Source organism: Mizuhopecten yessoensis, unplaced genomic scaffold (assembly GCF_002113885.1).
Source record: "Mizuhopecten yessoensis strain PY_sf001 unplaced genomic scaffold, ASM211388v2 scaffold6919, whole genome shotgun sequence".
In the NCBI taxonomy this organism is placed as follows: domain Eukaryota; kingdom Metazoa; phylum Mollusca; class Bivalvia; order Pectinida; family Pectinidae; genus Mizuhopecten; species Mizuhopecten yessoensis.
Window position 1 is genome coordinate 457,120 of NW_018406790.1, and position 11,339 is coordinate 468,458.

Genomic DNA, 11,339 nt, shown 5'->3' on the forward strand with positions numbered 1-11,339 from the left:
GGAAATAATGTCTAAATTCAGAACATCAAATTTGAAATTCCTTATCGAAACAGGAAGATGGACAGGTGTCCCAAGGGAAAATAGAATATGTCCTCTCTGTAACATCGATGTTGGCGACGAATTCCATTATCTATTTATTTGTAATAACAGTCAGATCACGGAACTGAGGCAAAACTATATACCTAAGTATTACTAAAATTTTCCGACGACCGTGAACATGACAGGAATGTTTCAAATATGCAACACTGTTCTCCTTAAAAAAATGTAGATTTTTAGAAACAACATTGAAAATATTAATTATGCTTAAATCCTGTTATATCATAAGTTATACAGAATAAAATGTTGTATTTGTATAAATGTGACCTCTTGTACCACAATAGAGTGTGGCTGAGTGAAATAAAAAAAAACTTGTGAAAAAAACTTGTGAAACTTGGTTAGGAATTCGCGGTTTAATGAATGTTGTACAAAATATGCATACAGATACATTTAGATACTGAATTACCATTTATGGTACAGGTACTATAGACTAAACTGTTGGTTAAAGTAAAAAAAACGCAGAAAGCTCTCATTCTCAACTACATTACGGAGGTTTATTGGGGTATTTCTCGTGCAACCATTAGCTTTCTCAAAATGTATTATCATGTTCGTTTAAAATATAATGTAGTGAGAATTGGGTGAAGTGTGCATTAAATTCTGGATGATAACTATATTTATTTATTTTTTGTACGAAAATATTATGTTACCATCGTTTGGAGAATTATCTTATCAATTAAAGGGCATAAAGTATCGACTTCGTCAAAAATCGGTTTAGGTGGTATAATATATCGATTTAGGTTAACGTAATAAAAAAAAATCAATCTGAAACATATAAAAAATACCATTTTATTTTTGTCGCGGTTTAAACAAGTTATTGAAAGGATTGTCACAACTCAACTGTCCATTAAAAGTAGTAATTTTGACAAATTTAAATAAAATAAAAAGTAATACACAAATCACCAAACTGACAGCAACAAGTAGCTTTCTATCACGAAACCATAAACAAATCCCTGAAGGCAGTAACACGGAATGTGATTGGCTGACTATAATGTTTATCGATATTCATGAGGAGGCGTGGTCTATTAACAAGTCGACCAATCAGCGATCAGTTTGGAGTATCGGGGCTCATTTCAACTTAGGGTTGTAGATAAAACGCTCACCTGTACAGGTAGCGATGTTAATTAGATTTATTTGTACTAGTTATATATGGATTATACTTATCTGTTTTTCACTAGCGCCCTCTACTGGATATGCCTGCAGTGAAAACCAAGTTTCTGAATTCTGAGGGATATTCGACAGGTAAGTCTATATTCCTTCAAATTGTAATTATTTATCTTATATTTTCAATATAAACAGGTTTAAAAAAAATCACTTTCTTCGTTCGGTTTTTTTTCTTAATTTTCTTTCTTTCTTTGTTGTAATGCTTATAATAGTTGCGCATGAAACAAGACATTTTCTGTTTGGTTTTGATTATTTTTAGTGGTGATATGGATAGAAATGACTGACAATACACCTTTTAAAACCAAACAATGTAACACTAAAATACCTTTATTAAAACCTGAATAATTATTTACGAATCTATCAATTTTTGTAATACCAGAAAGTAACCCGCGACGGTTAAAAAAATAAAATTTGGTTTAAAAAGTTTCTAACATATTTCTTTTTGTGTTCAGTATATATCGAATTATTGTAGTATTTTCATCCGCCCCTTTTCATCATTTTGAGAGTTTATTATATTGAATATGATTAAGTCGTGCCAACAATCTCTGGTATTCTTTACATGAATTACGTAACAGGTTAAAAGTATTTTATACATATAGTCACGTACATTATATATTTATCAATTACATCACTACTAAAAGGATTTAAATAAAAGTTTTTGGCTTATTTGAATCTTTTCTATGGTATTCATGACGAAAATTGAAGTAATGTTGTTTATAACAAGACAAAAAATAAAGATCAGGAAAAATCAGCAAGATTAATTAATTTATTACAGTGATTTAGTGCTTTCTCACCAATATTATCTTATCAATTATAGACTTGTATGATATCAACACTGTCTCAGAGGTTAAATATTGAAAATAAATTTATTTCTGATAACGTTCCTGTGGAGAAGGAAATTCCCAGACTGGTACGACGGACAAACAATAACAATCTTTCGCTTCCGAACTAAACAAACTTTAGTGTCAGCAATAAAATTATCGACAGTGTCTTCTGTAAAAATTCCGGTGTATATAGACAATTTTTTGATTGCATTGCAAATGAAATGTCGATAATATGACAGAACCTCACAATTATTCTTATATCATTAAATATCTAAACGTTACACAGCTTTCCGCACTTTTTAATTAGTTGTAATAGAATAGTTGTGTTATTTCATTAATAATAACTATATTTCATCTAACAAAACATAAATGTATGATATATTAAATTGTGCATTATTGATATATTTGATAGACGAAGCAACTTGACTTCAGATAAACGTTGTCTGTATAAGATTGTTGGTAGTTTTAATTCACCATGAGAAAAATCATTTTACTGTGATGGTATCTCATCATTTTAAATCTACACTACTTATATCAGTACACGTCTTACCTCAGTATAATTAGTCTTGTACTTTGAATTGTAAACATATACTAATACAAACAAATTAATCCGTATAAAATAGATACTGTTTGTTTATAAGCCCTCTTTGTTACACAAATTCTAAAACTGCCGGTAACTGTTCCGTCTACAACAATATATTTTTGTAGTTGAAATATGACATTAAAATGACTTCTGCATTCGCTTCATCATTTTGAATTGCAGGATTATTTTATTCTAATGAAAATATTATTTTATAAATAAATGTTAACATACAATTCCCCGTTTTGACAACAGTCATCATGGGCTTTCCTAGGCATACTCTATACTTACAAAAACACCTGTTAATTCCTATCAAACCGGTTTTTACTTTTCTTCCAAAGAGTTTTTATATATCAGGTTTGTTGTGTACCGATGTATATATGTGTATTATTACCATAACAATGTTGTTATATAACCGTTGAGGTAAGAACTATTAAACGTTGTTATATTTTGGCCCAGTCATCTTGCTAAACATTGAACTCCACCGTATTAGGAGCAACAACTTGTATTAAAGACACGACTGAGCTATATGGAATGTAATAAGGTCGTGACAAAACACAATTATTTCATTAATCTTTTAAACCGTACAAGTTACTGGGAAGACTTGTGGGTCCCGCGACCCTTATCGCCACGAGACCTGTTTTCCGGAAGTAAAAGACATAAAAAGGGGTGTTTTTGTTTGTGTCCAGACCAATTATCTAATGTAATTCCGTGGTCCGGACTGGTGCTAATGCGTGTAGTCTTGTGTGACACGGAATTTCATACGTATTTGTTAGTGTTTACCGCTGAGATCTGAAATATCGAAAATTATTAATATAAGAAAGCTGATACTGTTTACTGCCGCGAATTTATGAAAGATAAAACATTTTTTTAACTGTGACATATAAATCTGTTTGTGACGTCATAAGATAAACGACCTGTGAATTGGGTAATTCTTGGTGACTGATAATTGGAAACCTGTTTTTAGAAATTTAAATAAACAGAAAATTCAACATCTTCCCGTGGAATGTCCAACATATTTCACTCATTTTGACAAATGTAACCTTTTCCGTCTTATCATCTGCTCGGAAAACAAGTTTCGCAGTCAATTGATGCTACATTTTACATATTGACAGTTTGTATCTTAAATACGAAACTAAGCCAAATAGATAAAGCAATCCAAAAGTTGGTCTTAAGGCTATATGCTACATGTACCTTATTGTTTCTGTACCCTTTCTTCTAAAATGCCAGTATATTTGTGTAATGCTAAGTTTGATAATTTTTGGACACATTTGAAATAGCCATTCTTAATCATTCTAAATAATGAGATAAATATTCGGCATAAATGAATCGATATCATTTGATACAAGTATTTAATTATCTAGAGAGTTCAGCAAACTTCACAGCCATTAATTATTATAAATCATTATAAAATCACTAAATAAATGCCAGACGCGGTTTGCAAACTTAATACATCGACAAGACGGAAAGACTATCTTTCGCCTCACACTTGCTTTAATCAGGGACAGTATATAAACTTCACTATACATAAAACGATCTTATAAAAATAATCTTAATGGAGAATTGTTTCGGCTTTCAGATTCAGGAATGGAGGACGGATCGCTGAGTCCAGTGTCTTCTATTGGTTCTGAGCCACAAGAATTTCCGAGAAATTTGTCAATGTCGGACGCAGAGCTGGACGTACCCAGAACTGTGTATCCGGTGAAGCCGAAAGTTTTGAACCCTTCTGAAAGTTCCGCCTTCAACAAGATTGAGAAATGGACACCATCCTATCCGTTGCCTTTCGGATCTCTTCCGCCGATGTGTGTTCCTCCATCGGTGGGCTATTTCCCCGGATTTTTTCTATCCCCATGGATGTCGGAATCAGTTTCCCGCGGAAATCTTAATCCAGCATCCATAGGAGCTTACCAGACACCGGATATGACTTCATCAAGAAGTTTGGATACTTCCGATTCGGAAGAAACTTTTTCCACACCTTCGCCAGAAAAACAGCCGTTTTTCCATGTCGACCCAAGAATTCCATTTACCAACTATTTCATGAATTTGACAAAAATGTTCCAGAGAGAAAACGAATCATTAAGTAGAAAGACAATTGAACCCAAAGTCACGGAACGCAATAATAACACGGACAATAACATGGACAGAAACTTAAAGGAATGTAGCTCCGCCGACGAGGGAACTCCAGACCAGCCTCTCGTGACTGTCAAGAAGGAACACGTGACCCCAACGATGTTCGAAAAAGAATCAAGTCCTTCTCATCTTCACCAAAGAAATGTTCAAATGATAGAACCAAACACGCCTATATCGCCTGTTCATTCGAGAATGAGTTTAGAAAACCCATCACATTCATCACATCACGGACATTTGTTCCATGGTTCAACGTCGCTTCCGGGACTTAACAGAATAACGTCATATCCGGGATCTCTCGGACCATCGACATCAATGCTGCCGTTCCTTGGTGGTATCCCCCCATCATCTGGGCTATTCCATCCAGCATTTCTCCAAATGACCGGACTGGGCGGAAAGCGCGGTAATCCCGACAAGCCTGCTCCAGTGAAGAAATACAAGTGTGACGTCTGTGGAAAAGCTTTCTCTAGGAGCAACACTCTCGTCACACATAAAGTAAGTACAGATCTATTTCTGGATCCAGTTTCTTAAACTTCCCGAACTTTAAGAAATCCCTTTACTTAAGTGTCTCCAAACATCACGGGAGTTACGCTTTTTTCTGACGATTTCCCCTTAACGCCAGTAATACTTTACTGTACAAAAACGAAATGGAACTACCTGTAACTAAGGAACTTTCGTGAAACTGAAATCAGGAAAAATAGATTTACTCCAGCTATTTAAGAATTAAATAACTGTATATTAAAAGTATAGTTTGCATAAGATATATTTTCTTTATTGACTACAGATTAATCTTATTTTTCCTGGCCAGTTTTGTTTTAATTTCCTTTTGTTTGGTACCTGATTGTCTCAAAATTACGAAGGAATTCCGCAATCTGTATTTTAGTTAACCATATTGAGATTTCTTCCACACGATGATTTATTCATAAAAACGAAAAGTCTCACTGATATGATAGGAACGTCATGGTTTGTATATATAATACCAAAGCCTTTTTTGTTTTTGATAACCGGGGTTACACAGTTTTATATTTTAAATTTCTCTCTGTCATTGTTAGCCCGATATCCCTCTGGCCCTGACACCAACATGTCCAAGTCTGGGCCAGAGGGAACTCGGGCTGTGTAATTGTGTGACTAATGAGTATTTACCTCAGTTATAGAGTTTATTGTATTACCATGGAATACAGAATAATCTTATAGTATTTATATCATGCAGTTCGTATTTTATACATGTTCCGCATTTTCTACTTCTTTTTCTAATTAAACAAATCACACCAAGAAAATGTTTGTAAATATCGTTTGACTCGAGAAACATAAACGACAGAAGTGTTTACCTACTAATAGTTAATTTAACAGTATCATAAGATTACTGAATCACAGGTTGATATGTTACCGACATAACAGTGTGTTTATAATTACGTATAAATAGACTTTCACAAGTTTCCAGATTAACGACTTTCTTTACTTTTCACTGGTCAATCTTCAAAAGGAATATCATAATACATTAATCAGACGGCATTTGGCCTGTGTAAAGAATTATTTATTTACCTGTGATATTTTTACCTTAATTGCTGTTTTTCTACATGTCCCGTCGTGCCCACCTGTAGACCATTGCTGACAGGTGTAACGACACCTTCGTGGCCCTTTACAGGATCAATAATGTATCCCCTCCGACACACCGCGTGCGAAACCGAGCCTCATTGTAAAGTTTGAGGAGGCACGCGACCAGAACAATGAAATGAATGGGAACAGATTTCCTAGCAGAGGTGTCAAAATAGAGGGTTATTGTAATGGAGAGGTGTTACAAAGGGAGATCACCCTACATGGGATTTAGGAATAACACAGATAGATGTTGGTAGCTGTGATAGTTGTTGTACGTGTTAAAATAAAAGTGAAAAGCAATTGCTACTTTAAAGTTCCCTGAAGTCAAAAATAATCTGCTGCTTTTCTGTTTATATTAACAGCAATATACATGAACGGAAAGGCATAATTTGTTTTTGTAAAACAGATAATTTTTAACAATAAACATGAATTTAAATATATATATATATATATACGGATAAGTTACCAGATCCTTAATTACGAGCTGTTCGCCTTGAATTGAATTACAAACACTTTTGAACAATAGATGTCATATTAAGAGTATTTTAATGTCGAATTCTTCTATATTTTTAACCATTAATACATATCAAAAATTTACGTTACCGTTTGCTTTTGGCCTGTAATCATGAATAAGAGATTCCCTTTTCATTATGATGTCATTTTAAAATTATTTATTGAAATAGATAGCCGCTTTTCCTTTTAATTTATAGTTCTAAACTTCAGTTATAGCTGCATAACCAGGTACTAATTGTTTAAACGGCCGTGTACGTCTCGCCCTCTCTCCCCACGGGATATGTTCATGTTGGCATAGGGATCGTAATGGTCGCGTGGATTTGTTTACTTTATAAATTTATTTAGAGATTCCAACACCCGATACAGTACCCTATTCATCTTTAGCCAATAACCAAATACGGAACAGTATCGACGGCGGGCACGTGGCTTCCGCCGAGCTATTCAGCCTCGTTCCAAACACAAGTTCCAACTATTGACACAGACGGGCGAAAACATTTGGTCACCGCTAACAGTTCGACAGTATAGGATTACATTTTGTTGACATATATAATAGAACAACATTTGATCAAGTGCCAGTGTAGCATCGCTACATCCATGCATGTCCATTTGTAACCTTTTCTTTCAATTAGTCCCTCTCCTACTGTTGACAAAAGTAATTGCTCGGCACTTGAAAATTGAAATGCCAAAAGGCGAATCAATCTGGTCCAAGCGCAATCGCGTGTCAAGCACATCTGCCTAACCAATAATTGAAAATCTCAAAGTAAATAGAAATGTGGTTTCTGTGTGTCGAGTTTAATTATATCTTCTTTGCTACTTACATAACTGAACCAGCGGGCACATCGCTATCATAGACAATACCGTCTTGTTTTTATTTCGTTTCTGTGCCGTTTTTGTTTCCAGCGAAGTGACTTCCGGTAGTGTTGTTTACCGCGGAACAGACAATGCTGTACCGCCTAGGAAATCAATGCATAGCCTGAAAGGTGTTTTTAAATGGCTACACTTCACAATGGAATGTAAAATTGTTCCCGTTTGTGATGTATCTCTAAAACAAACATCATAATTTCCTTACTCATTATACCGCGATCAGTTTCAAAGAAAAATCAAAATAGTGAATTGATCAAACAAATACATATTCCCAAATAGAGAGATTCAATTCTATGCATTTTTTTTTACTTTTCGAAAATGAAAACGGTTCAAACAAAACTCGTTTGCTCCGGAAACGGATAACCATTTATGCAGAGAAGTATATTGTGATACAAATGCACTATCGATTGCCAAGAATTCTGGTTTCGGAAACAAACAGTTATCGTACAACTATTGACATTCATTGATTGAAAATAATATATCGCGAAAGCTGGATACCAAGCGAAATTAAAAAAAAAGTTCTTCTGAACATAGATGCTTTGCCCAGAATTTCCTTTAATGTGATGACGTCACACACACCAGGTGATGACGTTAGATGGTGTTGTATCTATGATCGTACCTTAAAGACTTCACTGGAAGATATAAATTAACAAAAAACCCAATTATAAAAAAGAAGCAAACAGGGTGATGAAATACTACATATTGTTATGTATTTTAGTTCCTATGTATTAGGAATCAATAGGTTCCCATGACAACTGTTGTCAGTTTATAGAAAATAGGTCTCTATCACAGAATAGTCATAAAATGTTGGCATTTATATTTTACCTTTTTTTTTAATTTTACTTATTTTTTCCCCCTTTTCTACGTTTTAGGCCCAGATTTACGTTCTTGTTGTGTTTGTAGAGGAAACGTTATAAAGCCAAGCCAAACAAACAAACAAACAAATCCACAGTTAATGATATACCAAACGTATGGATTCAAATTTTATATATATATTTTTTTATTTACAGAGGATCCATACAGGAGACAAACCGTTTAAGTGTGAGATTTGCAGCCGAGCGTTCCGCCAGCCTGGCAACCTGACACGTCATCGACTCACTCACACCACCGTGAAACCCTATGTGTGTCCACAGTGCAACAAGGCATTCAACAGGGCATCCAATTTACATACGCACATGCGCACTCATACCAACTACAAACCTTTCATCTGTCCGTATTGCGGAAAAGGATTCCATCAAAAGATCGACATGAAAATCCACTGTTATACTCACACTGGTAAGAGAATGACGGCCGGTTCCGGTCGGCTTTATAAAAATGACATATAACTTATATTAATTTTTCACATGAAGATTGAAATGTGACCGACAGTCTAGTAATTTCAATAATTTCAATTCCGACGAGCTCTAGTTAAATTCAAATAGAAGCTCCTAATTTCGATTTCCGTGGAGATTGAAATGAATATTAATATGCATTCTACGTATTAATCGAACGATTCCTTTTATCAATACCCACCAAACCTAGCTAAAACCATAACTCATTTGTAGATTTTTTTTGTTGAGTTGGCATTAATAAGACGTATTATGTTACAGGAGAACGACCACATAGATGCGACGTTTGCGGAAAAGGTTTTTCTCTGGCAAGTACCCTCATCGCCCACAAACGGATCCATTACGACACGCCATATCCGGTAGATCACATGACTGGAACCGGAAGTGAACAACATAACTAGAATTCCATTTAAACTGATGAAATTGGAAATTAAACTGTTTTCATTATATCTGTACACTATCATCATTGTGTTATTCCTGATGATAGATGAACTGTTTTATTGCTCCGGTATATCTATGGCTTCACAAATATAGAAACAAAACTTAGAACATGTTTAGGTTTGATAGAATAGTTGTGAATAAATCTAGTATATACTCAAAACCTAACTGTTTCATAAATCTGATTGTTGTTCGGGAAAGAAATATTAGTATCGGAGTTAAGATGGGGAATGTTTTAGCAGATTGTACTAAACATGTGGATACATTCTGTTTCACTCTCTACTATTTTGTGGTAACTTTCGCGATGTAGAACTTTTCCTTAAATAAGTGCTAAAATATGTACCCGCAAACATTCTGATACGTTATTTAATATAACTTCAGGCAGCAAGGCCAACACGGAAACACCAGACCGGAAATATTTCATAATTCAGAATGAACATAAAAGAAATACGTGTGTAATTTCCACTTCTACAGTATATAAGCACCAACATATACACATTCGCAGTGACAATCATTAGGTACTGTTTTATTTGGAGGCAGTGACTGAGGGCAATACTAGGTATTTGGTGCAGTGCTCCGTTCTGTACTTACAGTGATCTTCTAGTGCAATATTTGTTTGTTATAGACATAGGTGTTTGTCTGTGTCAATGTTTATTTATTATATTCATGTGTCATTGGAACGTCTACTTCTTATGATGATGAACATATGCTTTATAAATATATACAATGTAAATGATTGGGTTATTTTTAATTGAAAATTCAACACACATGTGTGTTTTTGACGATATATTATTGTTACACGTTGAATAAGTCCTGTTGCAAATTTGGTTAATGTTGTGTTGTAAAATCGTGTTTGCATTAGTATTCTTTATTTTAATAGCTGTTAAAAATGAAATAAAATTCGCTATTGTAATTAACATAACATTTGTCTGTTTTTTCAACATGAGTTTTATTATCATTTAAGTGCACTTCTGCAGTAATCTATATTCAGTCTTTTCGTCTTGTAGAGTTATCTTCTTTTGTGAGCAGGTACTGATTGTTACGTCATTAGTTTGTGAAAGTAACGTCATCAAATTTTGAGAAAACGACGTAATTTTCTCACACAAAACCAATGACGTAACAATCAATACCTGCTCACAAGAGAAGATAACTCTGCAATATGCAAAGACGGAATTACAATATATTTAAATTAGCTTTTACCTCTTTTTTCCACAACGTCAGGAATATAAGTACGAGTAAACCATTTATACATTAAGGGTTTTCATACGCCCACCTTCCCTTCTGTTCCAACCCTTTGTTAGATCTACTTGGATTTCCAACATTTAACTCCTGGCATCGCTGATGAGTCCTAGAAGGGCAAAACAGCTGTATGAAGCAGTGTATTTCCTGTTAGGTACACTTTATCTATTACTTATTTTAAAATTCTAAAGCAATTTCAGGTTATTTACTGAAATAGAGCTGTGATTACTTAAACTTAATAATGTATTTGGATCCTTTCCATTGGTTAATGCACGGAATTATATGTGACGCAAAGCACGAGATATGCAAATATGTCTACACCAACGTTTCCAATTTCCAAAATTTCTTTATAGGAATGTGTGATAGAGGGAGACGGGGGCTAAAACAAGTGGCAGAACGAATCATTTTAAACCCCACTATGTCCAAATGTTACGTCATATTCAAATCAGTAATTACAATATATTTAAATTAGATTTTACCTCTTTTTTTCACAACGTCAGGAATATATAAGAACGAGTAAACAATTTGTACATTAAGGGTTTTCATACGCACACCTTCCCTTCTGTTTCAACA

The 11,339-nt window shown here is 34.3% G+C and overlaps 1 protein-coding gene across 1 annotated transcript; it reads left to right on the top strand.

Moving 5' to 3' along the window:
• Positions 1–1,243: 1,243 nt before the first annotated feature.
• On the top strand, positions 1,244–10,426 carry LOC110452857 (zinc finger protein 250-like). The gene is made up of 4 exons (XM_021501576.1): positions 1,244–1,335; positions 4,241–5,283; positions 8,772–9,036; positions 9,351–10,426. Exons 1-4 carry the CDS (start codon positions 1,287–1,289, stop codon positions 9,488–9,490), a joined length of 1,497 nt encoding a protein of 498 aa, XP_021357251.1. The 5' UTR covers positions 1,244–1,286; the 3' UTR covers positions 9,491–10,426.
• Positions 10,427–11,339: the final 913 nt, after the last annotated feature.